The sequence below is a fragment of the Cavia porcellus genome, unplaced genomic scaffold, assembly GCF_034190915.1.
Source record: "Cavia porcellus strain 051 isolate PalLab524CR breed Dunkin Hartley unplaced genomic scaffold, mCavPor4.1 scaffold_3, whole genome shotgun sequence".
In the NCBI taxonomy this organism is placed as follows: Eukaryota; Metazoa; Chordata; class Mammalia; order Rodentia; family Caviidae; genus Cavia; species Cavia porcellus.
In genome coordinates, this window is record NW_026947486.1 from 14,623,635 (window position 1) to 14,650,239 (window position 26,605).

General features: G+C 37.4%; 1 protein-coding gene across 2 annotated transcripts in view; it reads right to left on the reverse strand.

Annotated features, from left to right (window-relative positions):
- The window catches only part of Maob (monoamine oxidase B), a 157,674-nt gene that overhangs the window by 72,208 nt on the left and 58,861 nt on the right, over nucleotides 1-26,605 (reverse strand). Inside the window, 2 exon segments of one of the 2 annotated variants that reach the window (NM_001172981.1) lie at nucleotides 24,430-24,567; nucleotides 26,433-26,527. In NM_001172981.1, the coding sequence (NP_001166452.1) occupies nucleotides 24,430-24,567; nucleotides 26,433-26,527 (233 nt within the window). 2 annotated transcript variants of the gene reach the window in all.

The following is a 26,605-nucleotide window of genomic DNA, read 5'->3' on the forward strand; positions in this document are numbered from 1 at the left end:
ATGTCGGGGCTGGAGATTTAGCTCAGTGGCAAAAGCATCTGCCTGGCAAGCATGAGGTCATGAGTTCAATCCCGGGGACCTCCCCCCCCCCAAAATTTAATGTGACTGGCTGGGGATTTAGCTCAGTGGCATAACTACCCCAGATAGCCATTCAGAAACAACATACTTAGTCCTTCATCTTCTGGGGGTGCTGCTGGCAGGCAGCCTCTCATTCTTAGCTCCTTTCAGGCATCTTCCCAGCTGCAGAAAGCTACTTTGCCCAAGGTCATGTTGCACTCTCTGTGCAGCTTCCTCACAATGACTGAGCGACATGATGGTGTAAAGATCTTGCCTCCTTGGCCCACTCAAGAAAGCTCAGGAGTCATTCTAGTTTTAGACTTCCTTGCAGAGTTCATTGAGGCTTCCACTCTCACCACATCATATTCGATTTCTCTGCCTCCTTCCTCTCCTAGCCTCAGCTGTCGATACCCAGTATACTCCCTACCCAACCTCATGCATGCTCTTATCCATCTCCTGTGACTGCAGTGGGCATGGCAGAGCACCACAGTCTTCTGAAGACTCTCAATCTCAGGTCTCAACCTCAAGGTCTCCAGACCTCATGAGAGCCTTCTAAAACCAGGTTCAACAGGAACTTATTTGAGACTAAGGATGTTTTCATTTGGGGGAGTAGCAAGGAGATTCCAATCTTCTTCTCCATGATCCTCACCACATTTGCTGAAGAAAATGGGAACTACAGCAAGGGTTTCTGCAAACAGACTCAGAAAGGTGAGCAGACCAAAAAGGAATATTTGAGAGGAGAAAGTTTGTAATTAAATCTAAGACCCACAGGCAAAGCTTACTTTTAACTTTAAAATCCCACTAATGCTCATATCATAAAAACTTTGTGCCAGGAGTAAAGGCAAATGTGTCATACTAAAAGTATCTCCAAGGGCCTAAAATAAATTCCTCGTATACATTTTGAGTTATACAAGAAGGGAACCTTGGAGCTAAAATTCACATGATCTCGAAATTCCAATGAGTCTTAAACAAGTTTAAATATTGAAACCTTCTCTTTCACACACTTTAACTTGCTCTAGCTACACTCACTTACATATGATTCTTAAATTAAAAAAAAGATAACCTTTAACCTCACTACAAAACTTCATAAAACCTCCCATAAATAATTTACACGGAACATAATTTTCCCAGCTCTCATATTCTACTTAATTAATAAATCTGATGTGGTTTTTCACAGGCAAAATCACCAGTAAATTGCTTGTTAGAATATTATTATTTAAAAATCATAAACATTCAGCTATCTTATGACTTGGAAAATTTCACTATAGATGTAAAGTGATTTTTATGGTTATTATACTGCAAGACAGTAAAGAAAGAAAATCAAATACAGTAGTGTTAGCAGGAAAGGAACAACTGGTATCGCCATTATCCTTGCAAACCCCTATTCTATAACATTTAAATGTCCAAAAACATTTGAAAAAGATTCCTTTGAGGACTGGGTGTGTGGCTCAGTAGTGCAGCACTTGCCTAGCATGCACTACGCCTTAGATTGCATCCTCAGCACCAGAAAAAAAATACATTTTTGCTTATTCATACACGTTATTAGAGGTCAGAGGCCAACTTGGGACAGTCAACATTCCAGTAGATAACCACAAAATTCAGGCATACAGCAAACTATCTGGATCTCTGGATGTGTAGATAGAACAAATGTAATGGTGTCATTGAGGACAATGAGGTAAAATATACATCTCTGAACATAGTGCCTTGCACATAGTTTACGTATCAGTGTTTATACACTAATATGATTGTAACTAATATCATTAGTGATCAGTATTAATGTTATCATTAATAACATCAACATTGCTGTCCCTACAATTTTCTTCCCAAAGAAGGCATCTCCAATTGTCATTTAGAGTATGGGAACACTGGCTCCAGAAATGAACTAATTTTGATTCTATGACCTTAGGTAAATTATCTCTCTGATGCTTCCTGGAAAGCTCATTTCCATATTACAAATGATTCTGTAAAATTTTGACAGTTAATAACCTACCTCCAGGGCTGTGGAGATGATTAATTTAGTTAATTTATACAAAGTGTTTAGACAGATATAAGTCATCATTGTTATTAGGGTTTTGATAAATTCTACAAAACCCTTTTCGATATACACTGTGAGCATCCTGTGACCCTGTAAGACAATTCCACCATATGAGTCTGCAGGTGACTTTGTAGCAGAGAACTCAAAGCTTCCCATCCTTACAGCATTGCTGAGCATGCTGGGATCTACCAACACAATCCCCACCCCAAATGCTCACTTGAGCATGCCCTTGTTGGAGAAAGTGCTCTTCTAGTCACTTTATCTAGCAAGCCCATTCTGAACCTCTGGGCTGGACCCTGAACTCCAGTTTCCAGCAGCAGCTCAGCTAATTGAAAGCGGCTGTAGCTTTGATGGGATTATAGGTATCACATGACAGGTATGCCCCTCATCTTTTAAAGATATTATCTGAATGCTTTTAAGTCTCTGAAGTATACAGAGTAATGAGAGGATGGAAATGCTGTTTGTAACCTGGATACGTGCTTAATACAATAAAAAAGGGATCTTTTCTCTTAGATGTCAATTACTGTCTTTGGGTTACCAGACTATCATTTTGCAATTTGAGAGCATGTGATGATCTAAGCCTAGAAAAAGTGTGTCTTAAAAGTAAGTTATCAGGCAACCTATTCTGGACCCCTCTTGTTGTTTCTCAGAAGCTACTCCTATTCCCCATTCCTCCATTCTTATTCCCCATTCAATTTTTCTGATAAATTTTCCTACTTTTAAAAAAGCAAATTATAAAAAACCCTTCCTACAGGAGTTCTCTACTACACAAAATAATAATGATGAAAGTACCTGGTATTTACAAAGTCATCTTAAATATTGTATTTGATTCTCATGGCAACACTAGGAGAAAGAAACTAACAGTCCCACTTTACACAACAGGAATTAAAGCTTATAAAATCAGGCTTAAGGTCTATGGGAGTTTACTGAAAACCCAGGAGTATATCAGTCTATACTCCAAAGTTAAATGACTTTGTCTCTAGAAAGATCCTTGTATTTATCGAAGTACAACATGAGGTAATATATACATCTCTGAACATAGTGCCTTGCACATAGTATATGTGTTGAATTATCCAGCTCCAAAGTCTGCTTCTGATTAATGTCAGTACCTGCACCAACTTTTACTCCATAAATTATTTGGTAGAAATGTTGGCATTCTTCGTGATACAAACCAAAATGCTAATTCACTTGAGTCAAAAGATGAGTCAAAAGATTTCCTTAAAAAGAACTTCAGTGCTTTGAAATAAGAACCCGACTAGATAATAAATTCAAAGAGAATTTATGCACAATAGATTTCCTGGGGGCCCCAAAAGAGTTTTGATGCTGTGAACATTAATTCCTAGAGTTGAAATTATGCTGATTTAAGCAATATTCATTTCTTGAATCAGTAAGAAGTATGCTGGACAGGTTCTGACTAAAAGAACATTCTGGGGACTAGTAGAGAAAGGACATGTCAGGAGAAACCAGGAGTGAGAGTCAGATAAAGCAACAGGCAAGTTTGGCAAAGAAACAGCTTGTGAATTTTACATGGAAGACATTTGGAAACACTTTAAGAAAATTTAAATTTTACTAACTGGACTGAGATTAAAAGGATATCACAGAAGCATCTGTTCCTACGAAATAATTTTCAAAGGAACTCACTTAAGGAATACTTCTGAGTGTCACCCATAATGCTTTTAAAAATACCATTTCAGAGAACTCATGAGCAAGAAGAAAGTGGATATCTAAGTTACTTGTCTCTCATTGCTGAGACAAAATACCTGACACCCAAAGTTAAAGAGCGAAAGGTTTAATTTAGCTCACAGTTTGTAGAGGTTTCAGTCCATAATTGGCTGCGCCCAAGGCAGAGTGGCTTAGCAGAGGAGCATTCCAGAAGAGAAACACTTCATGGTGACAGAAGTTAGCAAAATCAGGTCAGGGAAGAAGAGGTAATCCTGTTTTCAACCCTTCTACTCTATCCAGTCTACCAGGATTAGGGTGATGCCAATCCAATCAGTGGACTGATCCAGAAATCACCTACCCTTAATCCTAGCATTGCATCATGAATCAATCACACATTCTCGATTCAGCCATTTCACAAAAAACCCTATGACCGCATGAGCCTTTGAGAGGACACCTAGACACAAACCATAGGCAAGATAGGCAAGAGTGCTGGGCAGGTTTCCACTACTGGAAGGAACACCTCAGATAACACAAAGAAAAAAGACTTATTTTCATCTTTAGAGGTTTCAGTAAAGGATTGGTTGGCCCTGTCACTTTGGGCCTGTGACAAGGCAGAAAATCATGGCAGAAATGTTTGGCAGAGAAGAACTACTCACTCATGACTTGGGGTGGGGGAATGGTAAAAGGAAGAAAGATGATCTGAGGTCTGATGATCCTTTTCAAGGGCGTATTTCTAATTATGGGACAACCTCCACTGGACCTCACCTCTTAAAGTTTCCACTGCCTCCCTACAGCACCAAGTTAGAGACTAATTCTTTAACATGTGGGCCTTTGGGAGACACTTAGGATCCAAACTACAACAGCAAACATAATTGCCATCACCACCAGCATCATCTTCATCATTGCCACTATCTTCATTCTCATCACCACGGCTAACACCTTCAGAACATTTGCTGTGTACCAAAATCTTTTCAAGAATTTGGTACATTTAATTTATCTATCTCTCAACAACCCTATGAGAAAGGTTGCTATAATTATCTTCATATTTTAGATTAAGAAATAGGCACAGAGAAGTTAAGAAATATCCCTCAAATCACAAAATGATTAAATAGTGACACTAAATTGAAATTCTTGCCTTCTGGATTCTAAGCTTATGGTCTCAATCTCCATATTATCATAGATGTGCTTATTATCATGTATTTTGAATTGCTTAAGAAAATATATTACAAAGCTATAAGGAGCTCTGGTATGATAAGGCCTACATATCTTGGAGCTTCTGTAAGATATTAGCAGGAAACCACTGAGACAAAGGCTATTTCTGTCACAGCTAAGATATATTCTAACATAACAGTGGGTCCAGTGTACTCACCCCTCACTTTTCTATTGTAAATTTGTACTTTAGCATAATGGTAGTCGACTGTGAGTCTCAGTGTCTTCCTCTGAGGGATTCAAGAAGCAATCTATGTGTTTACCTACTTGGTATGAGTGGCAAGGTGTGAGCACATGTGCAAAAGTGATAAAATGGGATTTTTTTATCCACCTTATGTTCTGTCTAATTGGTTTGCACATGTTTATCAAAGCATTACAGAAGGTCAAGTAGATCCACACCACTCCAGAATTTTTTTTAAAAAGTTTTCTTTTGATTTTTTTTTCTAGTAGAAGTAGCCCAATTCAGTACAATGGTACATGAAAAGCCAGATTTGCAAGTTTTGGAGGAGGTCAAAATTGAATCATCAGATTAGTCATGCATAGATGATGAAGATGATCCAGTATTATAAAATATATGATTTCATAACAGAAGACTTGTGTGGGTGGATGATAATGATAATGATGACAACAGTAATAAGAGTACATATTACAACAAGGCAAAATGTTATGAAATGGCTATGCAATACAATGGAACTATCCAATGTCAGAACTAGTCCAAAAATATAGTAAGGGTCTTGACAGAAATGAAAGGTATTGGACAGAATGCCAGAAATGCCATTCAGTGTTGGAAATTATAATAAGATAAAATGCTACAAAATGCTGTGAAATACACAAACGTTTAAATATAAGTAAAATATTCTGTATGCAGCAATAGCCATATTCAAAAATGTATTTGTTATGACACCTCACTAGCTGAACTAAAAGCATTAATTGGTCTGCTGTACTTTCACAGATTTCTCATGGTGATCACAGGAATGTAAGAGACTTACAGAAAAGTGATAGGTCAAACTATGCATACAAATGTCCACCCTTGTAGATGTTAAGACTTACGCTTTCAATTGAGACATTTATCTTGGCACTCACTCACTAGGTCCTTATTCATGTAGTAATAAACCAAATGATTTTGTGAACACACTTGTTTCTCTCATCTCCCAAATTAATCAGCATGTAACACATGACAACTGGTTTACCAGTTTCCATTTGATGTTACATTTACTAACAGAGCATAATTTGACAGGCCAGGAACTATATTCAGAAACAAAGCAGAAATTCCAAATGAAATGTTACAATTTCAAAACAGAGATTTGTACAGTACAATCTTTGGATTTCAGAAAGATGTAACATTGGCTAGTATATGGCAGAGAAAAACAAACTGGTACTGCCAATGTCAATATTGCACCATGATGGAAATATGATAGAGAAACCTCAAGAAAATGAAAGTCCTAAATGGAAACTTTTTAGAACAAAACCAAAGCTGGAATAGATGTTGAGTTATGTAGCAACTATGGTGGCACTTGAAACACAAAGCATTGGCCAATAGTTGTGTTTTACTCAATCCTAAATATATATATGGCAGAGTTTGATAGTTCACAAAGAAAATAACAAATCCAAAATATAATAGAGGAATTTTCTTAAGAGCATTAGGACTGGAGCTCATAAGAGAGCATTTATAGCATAGGAAAAGAAAATGCTTCTGACCATGAAATTACATAAAAATATTGTGAAGCACACTAGTTAGCTGACAGGTGAACAAGCAGGTGTAGCATCACAAAGACCTACTATGACAACAGGAAAACAAAAAAGATGTCAACTGTGCCTTACCAGAAAGTACAGGAAAACAAAATGCATGTGCTATCAGTGCAAGTGATACTTATATATGGAACATGAAGTTGTCATGTGTGAAGACTGCCTTGGGTGTGACAGTTGAAGCCACGATTATTTATGTGATAGACTTTTTTGTGTTTATATTGTAGTTCACATAGGGTTTTATTTGTATGTTATCTTTTAGGTTTTATAACCAAGTTACAGCTGATGTGACAATGTTGACGTCTATTAAACACTCATTATATATTTGATATGTTATTGATATCTTATTTCCCTGCTAAATTCATGTTGTACAATGTAGGGAGAAAGAGAGAAGAAGTGACAGAAAGAGAAAAGAGGTGACAAGATTGCCACATAGGAAAGAAAAGCTAAGTACACATGAGGTCAGTGTAAGCAAGACATGTGCATGGAATATGCAGTTATCATGTGAGAAAACTGCCTTCAGTGTGACAGCTGAAGCAAAGCTTATTTTTGTGGTAGAGTTCTATTTGTATTTTTATTGTAGTTCATATAAGAATTTATTTCTGATGTTATCTTTTAGGCTTTGTAAGAAAGTCCACAGCTGATGTGAAAGCATTGATGTCTATTCTAAACACACAATACATATTAAGAATTTAATGCTTTATTTTATTGATGTTTTATGTTCCTGTAAGATACACACTGTATTATATATTGAGAACCTCATGACAAAACAGCAAGATCACTGAAATGTCATCTATGTCCTACAAAAAGGCCAAGAAAGCAAAACACACATGCTGTCAGTATGAGTGATATGTGTTTATGAGCATGCTGTTGTCATGTGTACAGAATGCCTTAGGTATGATAATTGAAGGTTTTTTAAAAATATGCTATTGGTATTTTCATTGTAGCTCACATAGGAATTTATTTGTGCTGCTCTTTTTTAGATTTTGTGCACCAAAAAACAGTCGATGTTGAAAATTTTGAGGCTCTCTTATAAACAACAAATATTAAAAATTCAGTGTTTGCCTTTGTAAGCTTTTCCTGTTAAGTACTCGTTGCTTAATACAATAAAACTCAAATTTAAAATTAATAATTCATCTATAGGAATATTCTAAAGAATAAACATGGGTCTAGCAGTTCTCTGTTGCCACACCTTTATAACAAAATTATTGGTATGCTCCTAGTATGTATAAAAATTCATGATTTCTGTTAAATTTATAAGAATTTACTTCTTTCTCCTTGACATTATTTAAGGTTTTCTCACCTTTGTCTATATTTAAACCTAAGTATTTGTACTCAGAAAGTATGTTCCTATGCCAATATTTTTTTCTCTCTCTCTCTTTGATCTATATAATCTAGACCCACTCAAAATTAATCTTTTAAAAGTTAGAAGGGTCATAAAATGGCCCTAATACTATTCTTATGTATAGTTTAACTGTAAAATTCTTTTCAGGGATACTGTCTCATATGATGACTTTACCATAGAGTACAGCTAATTTATGCTGACCTAAACTAGATTTCCACATGACCTTGATAATAAGAAATGTCAAGTGGTCTAAGTGTAGTTTTTTGCAATTCTTCTCCTTGAAATTATTGCTGCCAACACTCCCATTTCCCATATATACAAACATCAGCTTCATCAGCTTCAGAGCTGGGGAAGAGAATGGCATCCTTAGAATATTTCCATTATTAACGAATGAACCGAACTAATAGGACTAGTCATGATGATAACTTAAGGCTTTATAATGTGCTGCGAGGGTTGAATGTGCCTTGTATTCTCAGACACATAATATTGGGAGGCTGAGACAGGAGGATCACTATGAATTCTAGGCAAGCCTGGGCTACATAGTGGGTTTTAGGCCAGTCTGAACTACATAGCTAGACTCTGTCTCAAAAAAAAAAAAAAAAAAAAAAAAAAAAAAAAACCAAAACCCATAGTAGTATAGGGCATTCTTATTCTAGCAAGTTTTTGGTTGAATGCCTAACTGAGGAAAGGGGATTGGTCCTTTACAGCAAAGAATGTGTATCCTTTTTTATATCTGCCCAAAAGAAAAAGCAGAATAGCAACTAGAATGAACTGTCATCTCTGAGAAGAAATATACACAGACATGAGTTTATACACATCTGCACCCAAACAAAGGATCTACTTGCACATGTGGAAACGCCTGCAGAATACTACTTTTCTAAAAAAGTTTTGATATAGACCCTCACTATTAGTTCAGAGTGGCCTTGAACTCACAGCAATCCTCCTGCCTCAGCTTTCCGAGTGCTGGGATTACAGGCATGTGCCATCATGCCTGGCAAAATGAAGATGAATCAGATCCTACAATATTAAGTGAAATAAATCAGACACCAAAGGTTAAATAACATGTTGCTTCTCTAATATGCAAGAACTAAAATATAAATAATTTAAAGAGCAAAATAAAAGAGAAAAGGAAACAAGGAGGTAGATTCTGTGGAGATGGGAAAGGAATTGGGGAAGGGGCGTGGGGGAAAGGGGAAGTAAAAATGATCAAGATGAATGTAATTACTGTGCATCACATACATATACTAATGAAAGATGCTGAGAGTCAGACTGCATAGCTTCTCTGCTTCAAGCCTTCCAGTGACTTCCCACAATACCTTGTGTTCAATGACAAACCCAGAAAAAATTTCATTTATACTGAATATGTAAAGACTTTTTTGTCACTAGTCCCTACACAGTAACAGTATAAAAACTATTTCCATAGGATTTACACTGGTGTTTAGATATTCTGAGTAATCTAGAGATTATTTAAAAGCAAAGGGGAAGATGTTCATAGGTTCTATGTAAATACTACGCTATTTTATATTAAGGACTTGAGTATCTGTGGATTTTGGTATTTGTACAGATCCTGGAACCCATCCGCTACAGACACCCAGGGACAACTATAATTGCCTACCAGCCCCTGAACTATCCAGCCTGGTTCCTTCACTTACTTTCCAGCAATGGGCTGCACCTGTGCAAACAGAGTCACAAGAACCAACTATGCACATTGTTTCCCAAGTCTGCATTCCTAGCAAGTTGGCAACTTGACACAGGGCTGCGAAATATGCATACCCTGCAAACCTACAGATAAAAGGTTCATTTGTTTGGTTTTCGTTTTGGTTTTTATTTCTGTTTTTGAAAGTGGTTTATAAGCAAACCATAGTTTTCTGGCCCCCAACTCTCCCTTGTCTCCTCTGCTCTGCTCACATGGGGCTTCTTGTTTCATAAACACAACTGTCCCGTGCCACCTTCAGAGCTCTGAATTTGCCGTTCATTCCCTCTAACTGGAATGCTTTTACCCAGAGAATCACTTTTTACTCTCTTGTCTCCTTGAAGTTTTTGCTGGAATGTTGCCTCCTCAGTGAAGCCCTCCCTGACTGCCCTACTAGACACTGGATCCCACCCTCTCACACATTCTCATAGTCTCCATTCTCTGTAACTTTATAACTCATCACTTTGTGAATATATACAGAGTCCACTGAAAATATGTATACACAGTTTAGGAAAAGAAAGATATGATTTTTTTTGACAGATTGTGTTACCCTTGAATGGAGGAACCCTAGAGGATGACATAGATTGCAGAAAACCCATTACACTGGCAGCCCTTAGAGAAGAAATTGAAAATGCATTTGCAGCAATCTCAGTGACCAAGGTGACCCAAGTAACAGTTCATCATACTAAAAAATGTCTGGAAGCTAATGGCTTCTACTTTGAGCACCTCTTCTAATCATAGAGGCCAAAGGCAACTTGTCTCATGATGTCTCAATACATTTAGTATTGCGATATTCATACCAGTTTTTCTTTTCCTGAAGTATATAGTGTGTATACATTTTTTGGCGCTCTCTGTCTCTGTCTCTGTCTCTGTCTCTGTCTCTGTCTCTGTCTCTGTCTCTCTGTCTGTCTGTCTCTCTCTGTCTCTTCTAGTTTCTTGACATCAAACTAGACTGGCAATTATTTTCTTGTAGGACTAGATTACTCGGGGCTAAACTATTTCAGTTTTCCCCAGAAGTGGTATCAAATCTTGCTCTGAAAAGGAAAGGCTTATCTAGGCATGAAGACCTGCTCTTTCAGTCATTTATGTAAGCAACATTTACGTAAGGCCCAGTTCCATGTCCTGATCCAAATTCTGAGGATATATCAGCGGACTAACTACATATAGATATAGGCATAGATACAGATACAAATATGTCTGTCCTTTTGGAGCCTACAATCTACCAGGAGAAACTAGACAAAAACAAGTATGCATATAATATGATGTCAGGCTTTTTTTCACTGTTCAGGGTCTATTTGGTGTTGTAGTTGGTATGACATTTGGTTGCACTGAGCACAGGTAGATATTTATTTTTTACATTATATGGTGATATACACTACTGATATATATAATACACAAAATAAAATCCTTTAAAACAGTTATGCACAAGACATGCAATATCGAATTTATACACTGAATCCAAGTCTGTGAGCAACTACAAAAAAGTCAGACTAGGCTTGGTTTGTAAAGTTACACAGCGGAATATCACACATCTGGTTTGAAGGGCAACTGGAACCTATGTGGCATTGGCTATGGTGTTTCAGAGATGGTAGGCTACTTTATACTAACAAGTTTAGGGCTACACAAGTGAAGTATTATCTGGCATCAGGAAAGAACTGTGGGATTTTGTAAACCATTCCTATTTCTAACTTTGGGAAACTGTTGTTTTCCCCATGCCATCTTAACAGTACAATAAAATAGACAGGAGATAATTTAGGATAGAGAATACCAGATGAGAGTGAGGGGTTACTCCTTACAATGGGATCATTGGAGAAGGTCTCCCTGAGTAGGTGATATTTAAGGTTCAAGAAAAAATATTACTAGTGGAGGGAATTATTGGTGTGTTTTGGTAACCTACTGCTGCATAAAGAAATAACTCCACAATTCAGTGGCTTTTACTCAGATTTGTTCTCTCTCATAGGTCTGTATATGGGCTGAACGGGCTCAGCTGGGCAGTTCTTGCTTGAGTTGCTCACAATACTGTATCCCATAATGGCTGAGACTGGAGTCATTTAAAGGCTCCAGTGAGCTGGACATTCAGGATTTCGGCCACCCCCCAACTGGAACAGTATCACTTCTGTCATAGTCTCCTGGTCAAAGCAGTGACAGAACCTTTCCACATTCAAAAGAAGGAAGCACGGAACCCACCTGTCTCTCTCTCCATGGAAACAGTCAAAATATGTGTGGCACATCAGCTTCAATCTGCCTCAAAACTCAAAAGCTATGGAATAGGAGTAGACTTGGCACAATAGAAGCCAAAGTGACTGAAATAGAGCTGGGTTAGGAGGTTATCAGGGGTATAACATTCAGGTACTTGAAGGCCACAGTAAGGACTGAATTTTGTTCACTCTCCTTTTGGCTTTTTCTTCCACAGGTCTACAGTCAAGAAACCTTAGCTCCAACCTGGACACACAGACAGGATGTCAACATGGCTCTGGAAGAAATGCCTGGAACCAATCAGGGAGAAATATGAGGCCCCCAAAATAGAAGCAGCACAGCCACCCTGACCTTAAAAAGAGCAGAGGCAGCTTAAAAACAACCTGTTGTTTGTCAGTGAACTCACATCCTTTCTAATCCAAAGGATAAATGTCACCAGGCATCATAATGGCACTATTCAACTGCCAAAATGTCTACTCTACATAGGTCATGCCTAAATATATAGCTTTATCTTCTCTTTTCTGCCTAATCATGAAGTTATATACAAAGCGATGCTTCTTCCAAGCTTATTATGTTCATACTTCACAACAAAAACATGAAATGAACCTGAGATTCATGTATGGGCAACTATTCTTAAGTTGATCTCATGTGACGCAGCATTCCAGGAATCTCACCAGAATGAGCAGTCTTAAATTCATGGATTAAGAATGAAATGAGGGCTTAAGATTGTATTAATCTGTTTTTCATCACTATAACAAAATACTTGAAGGTAGTTTATAAAGAAAAGAGGTGCATTGAGTTCATAAGTATGGAGATTGAAGAGCCTTGCACCAACATGTGTTCAGCTCAATGAGAGCACTCCAACCTATGTTACATCATGGCAAATGGCATTATGACAAGAGTGCTTGCGAGAAGGAGAAAGCACATGGCAAGACAGGAAGCCAGAGAGAGTCGGGAGGGGTAGTCCTGCTCTTTTATAAACGAATTCTAGAGAGAATTAATCAGGATCCCCTGATAACTCCCTTAATCCTTCCAAGGGTAGCACCAACAATGATGACCTAGTGACTCCACACTAGGCCTCACCCTTTAAAGGTCTCCCTACCTCTTAACATCTGAACATTTGGGACAAAGCTTCTAAGACATGAATACTTGGGGGACAAAAGAGCCAAATCACAGCAAATGCCTCCCTCTAGTCCTTGATTAAACCAAACGGATAGTACGTATCCATGGCCCACATGGGCCCCTGATACCACAGGAAGATTAGGGAGGTGCTAGGGAGTCAAATATGGATTTTAAAAAAGTAGTGATGTTTTATAAGATAGAAAAAGCCAGCATTAAGAAACAACAACAAGGGCTGGGGATTTAACTCAGTGGCATAAGTGCCTGCCTTGCAAGTGCATGGTGGTGAGTTTGATCCCCAATACCAATAAAAAAAAAAGCAACAAGAATTTGAACAGAAAAGAGGGTTGGACCTCAACACTCTCACCCTATTCTTTGACTTTTTTGACACTTTATTCTTTCTTAAGTAGAATGTCCATGTAGGTCAGCACCTCAGCAAAGGTGCCAGGTTCCTAAATTCTGAATGAGCTGGTTCACGGTCAGAGTCCTCCATTCTATCACTTACCAACTAGAGTATCTGGAGCAAGTCACATAATTATATTTTGTTCCTCAACACTCTCATTGGTAAAGAAAGGATAACACCTGGGGATTTAGCTCAGAGGCATAACCACCTGCCTGGCAAGTGCTAGGTCATGAGTTCGATTCTTGGTAGCATCTTCATGTTTTGGAGTATTAGTGAATTAAGCCATCTAAAGTGCTTAGGAGTTTGCATATATCTCAGAAGATGTCAGTTACTGCAATTTCTAAATTCAGTTTTGAACTGGATCTCCAACAGCCACTGTTGTACTCAGGGTTTGTAAAGAGAACAATTAGTACAGGACACATAATTTATAGTATTATTTATAATGGCCCCCAAGGAGTCAAATACAAAGAAAGTGCAGAAAATCTGTCCACACTCTCAAGACCTAGAGAATCCAGCCAAGGGCCTAGATCCCACAGCAATGTTCTGCATGAGCCCAGTTGAAGACCCGATGTCCATAACAGTGTCCCCTAAGAGTCCAACTGGAGGCCTAGAGCCACAGCAATGACTGATGTAAGTCTGTCTCACAGATCTGTGCTGGAAAGGCCTAAAGGTCAGAGGTGGAAGCTAGAAGGTCTGTGCCAGTGGGATGAAGGATCTGTGCAGCAGACTGAGGGATCCACACCACAGCCAGGAAGCAATGCTCAAAGTAATGACCAGGGCTCCCTTGAAAATTACCAAAGCAATCCTCAGTGACAAGGTCCTGAGAGCCTTTGACAGTGAGAATAGCCACGTTCATATCAGGAAGCCAGTATGAAAAGCTTCTCTTGGAGACTGAACAGCACACATCTTCCCCTTTGGAGTCAGGAAGTGATACTCAAAGTAAGGACCAGAGCTCCCCCACAGTCAACTGCAGCCAATCTTAGCGACAAGGTCTCAAACTCCTTTCATGATAACAGCCAAGTTCATTTCAGGGAAGCCAGCATGGCAAGCTCCTCCAGGAGACCAACAGCTCCAAAAGAACTAAGAGCTCCAAATGACACTCACTTGGAAAACCCACAATGCTACTCTTTGTCTCCAGATCTCCTTTTTATGCTGGCAGCTTTCCTCAAGTGGGCCATTCATGCTCAGTACCATATTGATTCAGTTCAGCTAGTGCTTAAGTTGACCACCAGTTTTTAATCCACCACAATTACCATCATGTTTGGCTTAGCTCAAGAGCTTAAAATATAGCGAATTAGGAATTGTGATGTTTTTCCAGTTTGCACATGATTACAAGGCGTTTGCAGCACTTTCCTTTAACATTTGCCAACCTAAATAAAGGGGGAACAGTAAAGGTCAGCAGTAAAGGGCTGCATGTCACTATGTAGCTGTTTTGTTCAGAATTTTTACATGAAGCATGTGTGTTGAATGAAAAAAAATAACTTCTCACACTAAAGAAGGCCTATTTTCTCTACAAGTCCTTGCTTATTGGGCTCTTCTCAGACTATATTTTAGACTTAAGACTGTCACCATTGATAGCTCTTTGGAACAGTTCAAGGGTTTCTCTTGAGTTGGTTATGGTAAGGAACACATCTTAAAAACTATTAAAATAATCTCTATAAAAGGTATTTATGGTCTCTATAAATTTATTCCCTTAGATTTATTGAGCAACATCCTTCAAAGTTTGGGGAAGTGCTCAAACCATTCACTTACACTTTTCTCTCTGGCCACTTCAACTTCATAGAGTTCCAACTTGTTCACTATATTATGTTTTAAAATCACAAGGATATAGTGTCACACTGTGCACACAATAATTTCCTCAAAATGATTCAAAACCAGTTTGTCCTTAGGAAGCAATGGAAACATAAAGAATTTCATTCTGTTTATTTCCACATTTATGCTCACATCTTTAATCCTAGCACTCTGGGAAGCTGAGACAAGAGGATGACATATTGGAGGCCAGGCCGGGAAACTTAGTGATTTAGCAAAATCTTGCCTCAAAATAAAAAACATAAAAAAAGCTAGAGTAATAGCTCAATGTAATGGTCCTAGGTTCAGTCCTCAGACTGAATAAAAAAGAATGTGGAATATTTCATTAATAATTTTATTTTGAGTATGAGTTGAAATATCTTGGGTATACTGAGTTAAATAAAATGCATTATCAAAATTAATAGGTTTTTTTACAGTGCTGAAAATCAAACTCAAGGTCCAATGGATGCAAAGTATGCATTTTACCATTGAGCTATATCCCAACCCTCAAATTCATTTCATGTTTCTTTTCACTTTTTAATATAAGACTTAAAATTACTTATGAATACACATTATATTTCTACTGGACAATGCTGTTTTAAACTACTTAAATGAGTATTTCCAGATTTCAGGCATATGGCAAAACACAGTATATTTTATTTCTCTGAATTTAGCTCTATAATCCAGTATGACCACTTAGCAATCAAGAGAGCCTCAATTGGTTTAATTGCAATTATTGTCCCATACTCTAAGGTCTAAAGAAACCAGAATGGAGCAGAAGAAAACTTAAAAGGTAGCACAATTTTTTTTTAAAAAAGCATTTTATTTCTCTCTTCTGTGATCTATTTAGCCTGTTGGCTTGTCCATATAAGTTTCAACATAGCCAAGTGCTAATCTCTGAGGTTATTCAGAATGTAGGAAAAAGACAAGAGAAGATTAGATTTAAAGGAGACACCCAGTTTAGTGTCTAACAAATCGATGCAAATCTTTACAGAATGAGTTTACTGGCCTGAAAAGAACTTGTAAAGCTTCATCTTCCCTGGTATCTCATTATTTACATTCTTACTTGGTGAGAAGTTCTACTATTACAAAAACATGTTTTCAGAAGGAAATTAAACAGACCAGCTTTCCTATTAAAATGTTCTTAGGATTGTCAGAGTATCTCTGCAGCCTTGTTGGTGACAATGACTCACTGACATCACTTAATGCAGATATCCCTCTTCAGAAATCAATGCACAAAGCATAGTAACATGGCAAGTTTCCACAAAAGGTTGAGGATGGTGATGATAACGACAATGACTGTGTGTGTGTGTGTGTGTAGCAGACAACTGGGAAAATTCTGTAGCCCAGTAATACCAGGATAAGACGCTTTGAGGTTCTGCATTAGAACAGCTGCTTTGAGATCTAGACCATCTAAACTCAAAAGATCTAAGCTCAGTCACTAAGCCTGGCTGGAAGCAGCTTGGTTATTGTTAATGACCATGTAACCTGGGAGACTGCTGCATAAACAGGTGAGAAGCTCAGAGTTTTGTCGGAAACCTAGGGCCTAACTTGTCACAGATCATGAGCTCTCCAAAGTCTGTGTCTAATTTCATTTCAAAAATAAACATGAGAGGAGATCTTTATGAAAAGTTTTAGCAATACAAAAAAGTACAAAGAAAGAACAAATTACCTCGTACCACACCATCCAGATTTTTTTAAAAACACACATCACTTGTTGTATGACATTCCAGACCTCTTTTTTAGTATCTAGAAGACGGAAAAATGAATACATGAATGCGTAGGGGGTTACTAAGGAAGGATAAGTAAACAAACGGATGATTGAGAGACTAAAACCAAGAAAAAAGAAAGAAAGGAGGGAGAGGACAAAGAAAAAATAAATGAGAACTATATTTGTTATTTTAACTGACATAAAGGTACTTGAAAATTCCTCCAATTTTTCATATTTAAAACTTTATTTAAATGTAAGTATTTAATACTTAACACCAATTTCACCAAATCTGATCCATTCCTGAATTTGTTGAGTCATCACTTGATGATATTTTAAAATGGAGTACTGCTATTACAAAAGAGTTTCAAGTATGTGTCATTAGCTTTATGTACAGGCTGTAAATTGCCAGATAACAGGTTTCATAAGATTGAAAGGTAGAGAAAATGGCAAGGCATTGGCAAACTCTTTCTTGGATAATTACAAAGCAGGCCAAGTATTTCTCAGCCCTGAAGCTCTAAGAGACACTGCTTGGAAAGTGTTAGTGATTGTTGACTTTTATGTGTAATATATTTGGTTTAAGCTATGACATAGTTCTGGAGATGGAATAGCCAGGACTAAGAACCCTAATCAATTTAATTGCATCAATTTTTAAATATTATCATATAAGGCTCTTATCTTTTCCTGGCTTGATTATGGCATGAGTATATTTTCTTTTCTTTCTGTTTTTTTGGGCTTTACTTTATGGTTTTTCCTGTTTTTTGTTTACTTCATTTCAGATCAAAAAGACAATCTTTGATCCCACAAATCCATTATCATCTATAACTCAGATTACCTCAAATTATTCAGCCCAGAACCTTCCACATACTAGATGTCAGATAAATTTTGGATGATTTGAATATATTATATTTGTTTAACAGTAACTAATTGGCTAAATTTCTACTATATTATAGCATTCCTGTGACAGAATAGTATGTATCTACTTAAAATGGCATTTACAAATGACATTAGATAATATTGTAAATTGGTCATAAATCAAAAATGGACTTCAAAACATACTCTGCAGGGGATGGGGATGTGGCACAGTGCTTGCCTAGCATGCACAAGGCCCTGAGTTCAATCCCCAGTACCACCACCACCCCCAAAAAATTTACTCTACAGGAAAAATTTATACTTTATAAACAGGAATCTAGGAACATTAAATATAAACAAAATATGCTATACAGGTATGTATGTATGTTTGTATGTGTATGTATACATATGTATGCATGAAAGATTATAAAATCTTAGAAACACAAGTATCAGAAAACTATTCATCCTACTTCCACAAAGGCTCTTACAAAGTAAAGTATAATCAAGAAACTGTGAAGCTACAGGGCTTGGGATGGTGCGGGGGTTCAGAAGAAAATGACAGAAAATTCCACCCATCCAGCCAACAGGAAACTCTTTATGGCATGTTTCTGACACATGAAGGCATTGATTCATGCTCTGATCCCACTGCTTCTTGTCTATTGCAATTAATTTACTTAACTTTTATGTCCTCAACTGATGACCACAGAAGCCAAGAGAAAAGCACAGGCTATGCAGTGGACAGCCAGGGAATCTGTGCCCATGCCTGTCTGCAGGGTGTGGCAGCAAAGGTTGTGGCAAGGCAGAACAGCATATTCGAAACCATCTTGTAGTTCCTGCTAATTCCTTAGTGCCACAGGCTGCGGACGCTCTGGAATTTGTTGAGCGGTTCCCTTACATCTTGGTTACTTTTTCTTTTTATTGAGACAAAATACCTGACCCCAAAAATTAGGGAAGAGAAGGTTTATTTTTTTCAATTTTGGAGGTTTCAGTGCATACTCATCTGGCTCCGAGGCAGGGTGGTGTGGCGGGGCAGTTATTCATGATCACCGCAAACAGCAAGCACAAACAGAGTAAAAGAGGAAAGACATGCCTTCTTGCTGCCTATACACTGCATGCCGTCTCCACTCCTGGGCAGGTGCACCACTCACATCGTCAATCCCAGCAACCAGACAACAAACTAATCACAAACACTGGATTCAGCTGTGTCCATGATTGCATGAGACTTGGAGAGGGGAATTGGAACACAAACCATAACACCTTATTCATCGCCATTCTTTGGTAGCTGTGTTGCTTTGGACTTATCTGGTGCACCAACTCTCCTCTGGAAGACTTAACCATATCACATGATCTCATGATACAGACGTGGTAAGATTTTGCACATTATTTAAACTGTATCCCTATTTTCTTCAGTGAATCTAACCATCATAATTAAATTCTATGCATTCTCTATTTCTACCCCAACATAATTTAAAACTCACTCTGTATTTCCCACAAATTTAATCTCTGTTAAATTTACCCACATCTGTATGCACAGAAAATATGCTTACTGGTTTTATATTTCAAGTTCCAAATGGAATCTGTGAAGGCCTAAGATAAATTTATTTCATAGCCCAAAATGTTACTCCACATCCAGCCGTTGAAGGCATAGGTTTATTACATGCGGAAGATCTGCCTGTATTCTCTAAAGAACACAAATGAGCATTTTGATTTCCAGAATGGCAGCATACGCTTCAGAAAGATCACTAGACAAATGGGGTTCACTTGTTGCAGAGAAAATTAAGTAGTTTCCACATTTTCACCTTTAAAAAAACAATCTTACATGATGACAAGCTGTACTTGTTTCCAAAAAATATGAAATGGGCTGGAGTCTGGGTGTAGGTAGAAGACATGATTCATTAAGTCCACCTCAGATAAGGCAGACTTGTTGAGCCAGTAAACTGGACATGGCATGTGTGAAGATCATGTAAGGGCTAGGCAGCTGTTGCTGGTGCCATACAACAGTTCATCAAAACTGGTCTGGAGACTTTCATCATAAGAAAAGCAAGTGCACTCTGGACTTTAATCTAGGCTTCTCTGGATTAAGATAAAGAGTAAGGACATGGAGAAGGGGCATGAGTAGCCTAAAGAAGATTTTATGCAACAGGATGATTTCTATTTTCCAAATACAATTATCATTTGAATGTTTTATTTTTCAGATGTGTCTACTCTAATTCTGTTGCTAATTTTAAATAGCAAGACAATTTATTTTGAGAGATTTGTCACAATGATATAATACATAGATATCTACAGTTTCTTGCCTCTGCTTTTATGTGATTTTCAAATACCATGTCTTTAGCTGGATTTCAGAGTTGTCATCAAGACAAAGCGCTATGCCAGATGCTGCCACTGCCATGAAGTTGTTTGAGCAATGGCAGTTATAGCAGAGACACGCTAGTCAACAGTTGTTTCCTCATCACGCGCCTCTGTATCCTTGAAGCTGATCATATAAAACACAAAAGAAACTTTGAACGTGGTCTTGGCTTCTGCCCACTTCTAGATACACTATGGTCTTTTTGCTCAGTTGCTCCAGGTAGCTGAACTTTGGAAATGATGAAGTCAGACTCTTAATTTTAAATCACATTATAGCTTTACACTGACCAAACTCTTAAAAGGATCACCTTGAGACCTAAAGAAGTTTCACGAGTAGTGTGATTGGACTTCAATTGCAAATTTCAGGGTGAAGAAAGCTTCTGAGACAGAGAAATTTTATTTGCTAGAATTGTATGTTGTGCCAAACCTCCAACTTTTCTAAAGTAAGGTCTCAAAAGAACAAAAACCAAACAACAAAACAACTACACACCGATGCACATGTAAATAAATGCACACATGCACAAGGAAAGAGGAAGAGCCATGAGTCAAAATACAGCAAAATTCCTTAAGAAGTGTTTGTGTTTTACTTTTTAACTATGAGATATAAAAGAGAACATTTTTTACAAGTCACTCCAAGACAGCTGAACACTTCCCTTCTAAACTATACCAACAGAAATTAGCATGACTATTTGCAAAACCTCAGTAGACGTTCAAAAATACTTAAGTACTGTAATAATTGTTAATGGCTGTAACTATGACTTTAGAAGTGATGAAAATACCTTCCAAATTATATAAATTTCAGCTGAAGTGATGCCTTTTCCCAGTAATAATTAAATCCCAGTACTATATGATATCACATCCATTACCACAAAGTCATTTTTGGAAAACCACATTTTAACAGCATAAAAACAAATCTATAGTAGCACTAAAAATGAATGCCATCCAGTAGATATAAACATTTCTGAAAGATTGGATCTAGGCAGAATAGAAATTTGTTCATCACAGTACAGCAGGAATTTATGAATGCTTATTTATGGGTCAGTATGAACACACCCTATCTATCTGCTGACCATTTCTTCTTAACCTACCAGGGAATTTATGATTCTGGGAGTCATCTTGTGTTGAGGCAACATACCTTTTCAAGAGGCTACTTAACATACCATGAGCTATTGTGTCCTTCTCTTGTTCTGGGTAGCTCAATTTCATCAATTTTAATGCCAATCAGTCGAGCTGGGCATGTAGCACAAGGAGTAGAGTGCTTACTATGTGCAAGTCCTTGAATTCCAACCCCACTACCACCACCAAAAAAATCAGTATCAAGCAACATAAACAACTTTCTTAACCTAATATCATGAAGGATGCACATAAAACTCTCTCTCTCATGAACAATCACACAAGAAATGTTTAATAAAAGATGCCTTTAAGGGGCTGATTTTCACAGAGACTCTGACAGTGTGGCAAGCAGAATACCTGATACTCTCAAGATTCAGGCTAAAAAATGCTCAGTTTGCTGAGGAAACAAGGCACAAATACACCATACATTCACATGAACCACAGTTTGCACTTGGAGACAACAGTTATTAAAATAGGCAACAGAGGGAAATGTACAGATGCCCAAAGCTCTGTCTTTCTTGATAGAAGAGACACATTTCTGGACGATATTCTCTAGCATACAATAGGAGACAGAATTTCATTTTTGTCAATAATTCTAGAAGTAGATACAGACATCCAAGATACTTTTTACAAGTTAAAAATGAGAAAAATAAAGTGTGGCCAAAGATATGGGAATGGTGACAATAGAGCAAAAGTATTTAGCTTGGGAGGACTTCTTAGATACATGGTCTTTATTATTTTTTTATTATCCTGTAGCTCACTGCTAGATATGACCACAAGGTAGCCAAAGTGGTCAAGATTGTAAAAACGTTTGCTTCATAGAGTCATTAGTGCTTCAATCTGTCTGATTAGCGATAATTAATTAGAGAGTAAATTAGTATATATATATATATATATATATATATATGCGCATAGGTACATGTTAATCTTTAAATGCTCTGATATTTCCCACTTCCTCCAGCAGAGGTCAGAAGAATAGCAATTTTGGAGTATGAAAATCTAGGAACCAACAATTTTGGAGTGATTTTTCTCAAGACAGGATTATAGCAGGCGTTTAAAAAATTGTTTTTCTTTATCCATGTTTTCTAATTATATTTTTACAGTAGACACGCTTTACATTCACAATAATTTAAAAAGCAATAAGATTTATTTTAAACTGTATAACAGCACTGCTGGAATATGCAGCTACCCTCTACTAAATCAGAGATGCTGCTTAATTATTCATATTTTCCTACCTGCACAGAGAGTATTGCAAAGAGTCTAAGAAAGCAGCACATTTGTCCATGACTATAAAAGATCATATAAGTATAACATCATCATTTCAGTAATTGGTAACTGGAAACAGTGTTTCTCAAGCAAAGGACTTAATGGCAACTATAAGATTACCAGGAAAAAAAGGCATGCTGGACATAGCTCTTAACTGACCAGAATCCCTATCTGGTCAAAGGCAGAAATGTGAATATAATCCGGCTCATCTTCTGTGTCTGGAGAAATCTAAGAGATCTGTGTATTTGGAGAAGTCAGTTTCTTTAAATTGGGTACTTAAAATAAGAAAGACATTAAAAAATTGATCACCTTGACCTACATTTTAAAAAAAACCAAAGAACCCAATAAAGAACTGTTGACATTTGTTCAACATATGACACTATACCATGTTTCATTTTCATTTCTAATTCATGTGACCCTTTTTTCTGTTAGAAGAAAGAAATGGCTTATACAACAAGATCTGATGACTAATGAAAATGCTTATAATTTAAGGAAAACTTTTTACCTACCTTATATCAAATTAAGTAGATTCTTAGATCTTACTTTATTAACCAATTCATAATGTATAGTCTATTATATGTCCTTCATAGTATCACACACAAATGTATGAGTGTCAAAATTGCTATGTAAGGGCTGGGGATTTAGCTCAGCGGCATAAGTGCCTGCCTTGCAGGCAGGCAGTCGTGAGTTCAATCCCTGGTACTGATAAAAACGAAAAAGACAAAAAAAATTGCTATGTAAATCAAAACTGACTGTTTCTGGTTTGCTTTTGGTTTTGTTTTCTGCAGTGCTGGTGGTCAAATCCAGGGAATAGCACATGGTGAGCCCACATTGAGCACTAAGCTACCATCCCAACGACTATCTTTCTAAGGGAATGACTTCTACCATGAAGAATGTGTCTATACTGCTTATTTCCACCTATGGGACAAGAGAGGAGAGACAGAAATTTGAAACCTCTGCCAGTTCTGTGAGACTCTAGGGAGGGGCCTAGAGAACATCAGTGGGATTTTTTTGGACCAAAGTGAGGATTCTGGGAAAACAGGAAACAGGAAGATGTGAACAGAATCTGAGGACCAACAAACGCAGGGAAATTGGAATCCATGGAGAAATGTGACTAATGAGGAAATCCTCAGGGGTGCTTTGGTCTAAGGAGTTACTGGAATGTGTGATATTCATTTCTAAGCTGTTTGTATTTCTGCAGTTCAAAAGCCTTCCATTGCTCAAAACCTCAGTCCTGCTGCAACACACAAATGCTTGGGGTGTGAGAAAAATCAAGATGAAGATGTGAGTTTGAACTCCGGTTGGCATCAGGATAAAGGAAGAAAAGAGTTACAAGCTATGAGCTATGAATGAGTGTAAGTGTCATGGAAGCTGGAACCATGAGAAGTAAAGACCTAGTACATGGACAGAATTAATGGAGAGATCAGTGGAGCTTCCCTGCAAATGAGATTTGGAACTTGAGCCATTTTCCCATCAGCCTTGAAGAATAATTTTATCTGACATCGGACAGAATGATAGTATTTTGAAATATTTCGTGAGCCATATTCCAAGTAATCTCTATAATATAAAGCCCAGGGCAGCATTTTATAAAATTGTACGTAGTTTTTCATATAACATGAAAGTGTCACAGGTATTTAAAGATAGATATTTAATAAAGTTATCACAAACATCTTTCTCCACTGAATTTTTCAAACATTTTAACAAATTGACAATATAACCTTCCTAAATAAGGGAGAATTCCTAATTCTTTACTAATAAAGAGTAGCTGGATTTATAGAATATATACACATCATTGAAGAAGCAGAAGATTCTCTGAGAGAATTATCTGGAAGTCACAGGGTTATATTCATAGACAATTTCAAATTTTTAGTGTCCGGCCTCAGCTTACCTTTACATGGTGTATCTGACGCTCAACATCATTCACTCTGTAGGTCTCCAATCCCAGCTCCTTGGCCAACCTTAAGATGCGATTCTGGGTTGGTCCAACATAGGCTCCTCCAAGGTCCACATATTTAACATTTTGGTTCTGTTTTCCCATGGAAAAAAAAGGTGAAAATGTGAGAAAATTTGAACAGTCCTAAAATAGGCAAATTGGCATTTTACATGTTACAGATGCATTTTGAAAAATATTCATGGAAAACTGGATTCTGTTCTCAATTCGACTTTACTTCACATGATTGAATAGTTTTTGGTTCAATCTTTACTTTAAAGCAAAATTGCTTGAATATTAAATGAGTGAAAGATTTCTGAACACCATTGTCCAATTATACAACAACATAGTTTGCCTTGAATTTATTAATTGTTCAGGAATCTCTTTACTCAGTACTTGAGGCTCATTTTGAGTGATTTAATGCTATAGAAAAAGCAAGAAAGGAAGCGATCACTTCTTTTAAGGTTTGCAAGATGCTTAAGAAATATACTACCTGGTCATAATTTTGATCTTTGATGTTGATTTTTGGCTTAATAGTATTTTATATGCTTTTGCTAGATACTTTGAATTAATATATTTTTTGCTTTTTGTTCTGTTCTGTTCTGTTCTGTTCTGTTCTGTTCTGTTCTGTTCTGTTCTGTTCTGTTCTGTTCTGTTCTGTTTTCCCAGTAGTGGGGATGGATGGAACGGAAAGCCTCATACATATTAGGTAAACCACTCTTCCACCGAGTTATACTCCTAGCCCCAATCTGAAACATTTCTAAATACTAAGTGGCAACCTTTGAATAAGAAATGTGTAGAAAAGCTCAGCTATCTCTGATCATGTCCATGCAGAACCAGGTACATATTAGGGACACCATAATGGTTGTGCTTTTTTTTTTTAAATCTAGCTCTTTATTCAACCTCCTGAAAAGGAAAACGATTTTGTATGGATGAAAAAATGTGGTTTACATACACAATGGAATACTATACAGCATTATTAAGAAAGAATTTAGAGCAGCATGAATTGAACTGGAAGACATAATGTTAAGTGAAATGAACTGGACACAGAAATATAAATTACTGCGTGATCTCACTCACATGTGGAATCTTTAAGAAAAGCTGAACTGATAAAAATAGAATGAGGAGTGCCAAGGTCATGGGTGCGGATTTAGGAAATGGGGAGTTACTGGTCCAGGTACACAAAGTTTCAGCTAGACAGGAGGACTGAGTTTTGAGAGCTGTTGCACCGTATGATGACCTTGGTCAGTACTAATACACATTTCAAAACAACTAAGAGTAAATTTCAAGTGTATTGGCACAAAAATACCCAGAGAGAAGACAGTTAAATTAATCAGGTTGATTTAATCACTCTATATTCTATATGTATCACATCATACTTTACAAATGTAGCACAATTATGATTTATTGATTAAAATAATATAGATTAAAAGTAAATAAATGAGACCAAGGCTCTCCTCACTCTACTTCCTAAATTTCCTGGCTTGTGTGGTTGAAATGATTGTGTTAATGCTTAAAGAAGCACCAAAGTTAGAGGTTAAAAGTACAAAAACTTGTGATATCTTTATCCTTACTTCATACACACACACACCATTTCTCTCTCTTCATCATAACTATAATGCCAAAATTCATGATATAAGAAAAAAAAGGTAGAAGAAAGAGTTGAAAGGGAGGCAAATTATAGGAAAAGCTGAGGAGGGGGCGGGGGTGTAGCTTAGTGTTTTCTTTTCCAAAACAACAGGGGAGGGGAGGCAGATAAACAGACAGACAGAAAGACATGGAGACAGAAGAAGGAGAGAGACAGAGACAGAGACAGAGACCAAGACAAGGATGGAAGCAGACTTTTTCAGGGCAATTTTCATGTTCGAAAAGAGTCAAATGAAATTGAAAACTTTCAGGGAAAACAAAACACAAAACTCAGCTTTGGCTCACATTTCACCAGCCCACCCTCAGCTTCTTACCCTAAGGGTGTAAGTCCTGCCTCCCACACGGTCCCGGGCTTCCAGAACTACCACATTCAGGCCGGAATCATGCAGAAGTTTGGCTGCTGCCAAACCTGAGGGGAAGGACAATAAGATATCAGGATCAAATATATCACAGGATTCGAGGGTGGTAGCATGCACCTATAATCCCA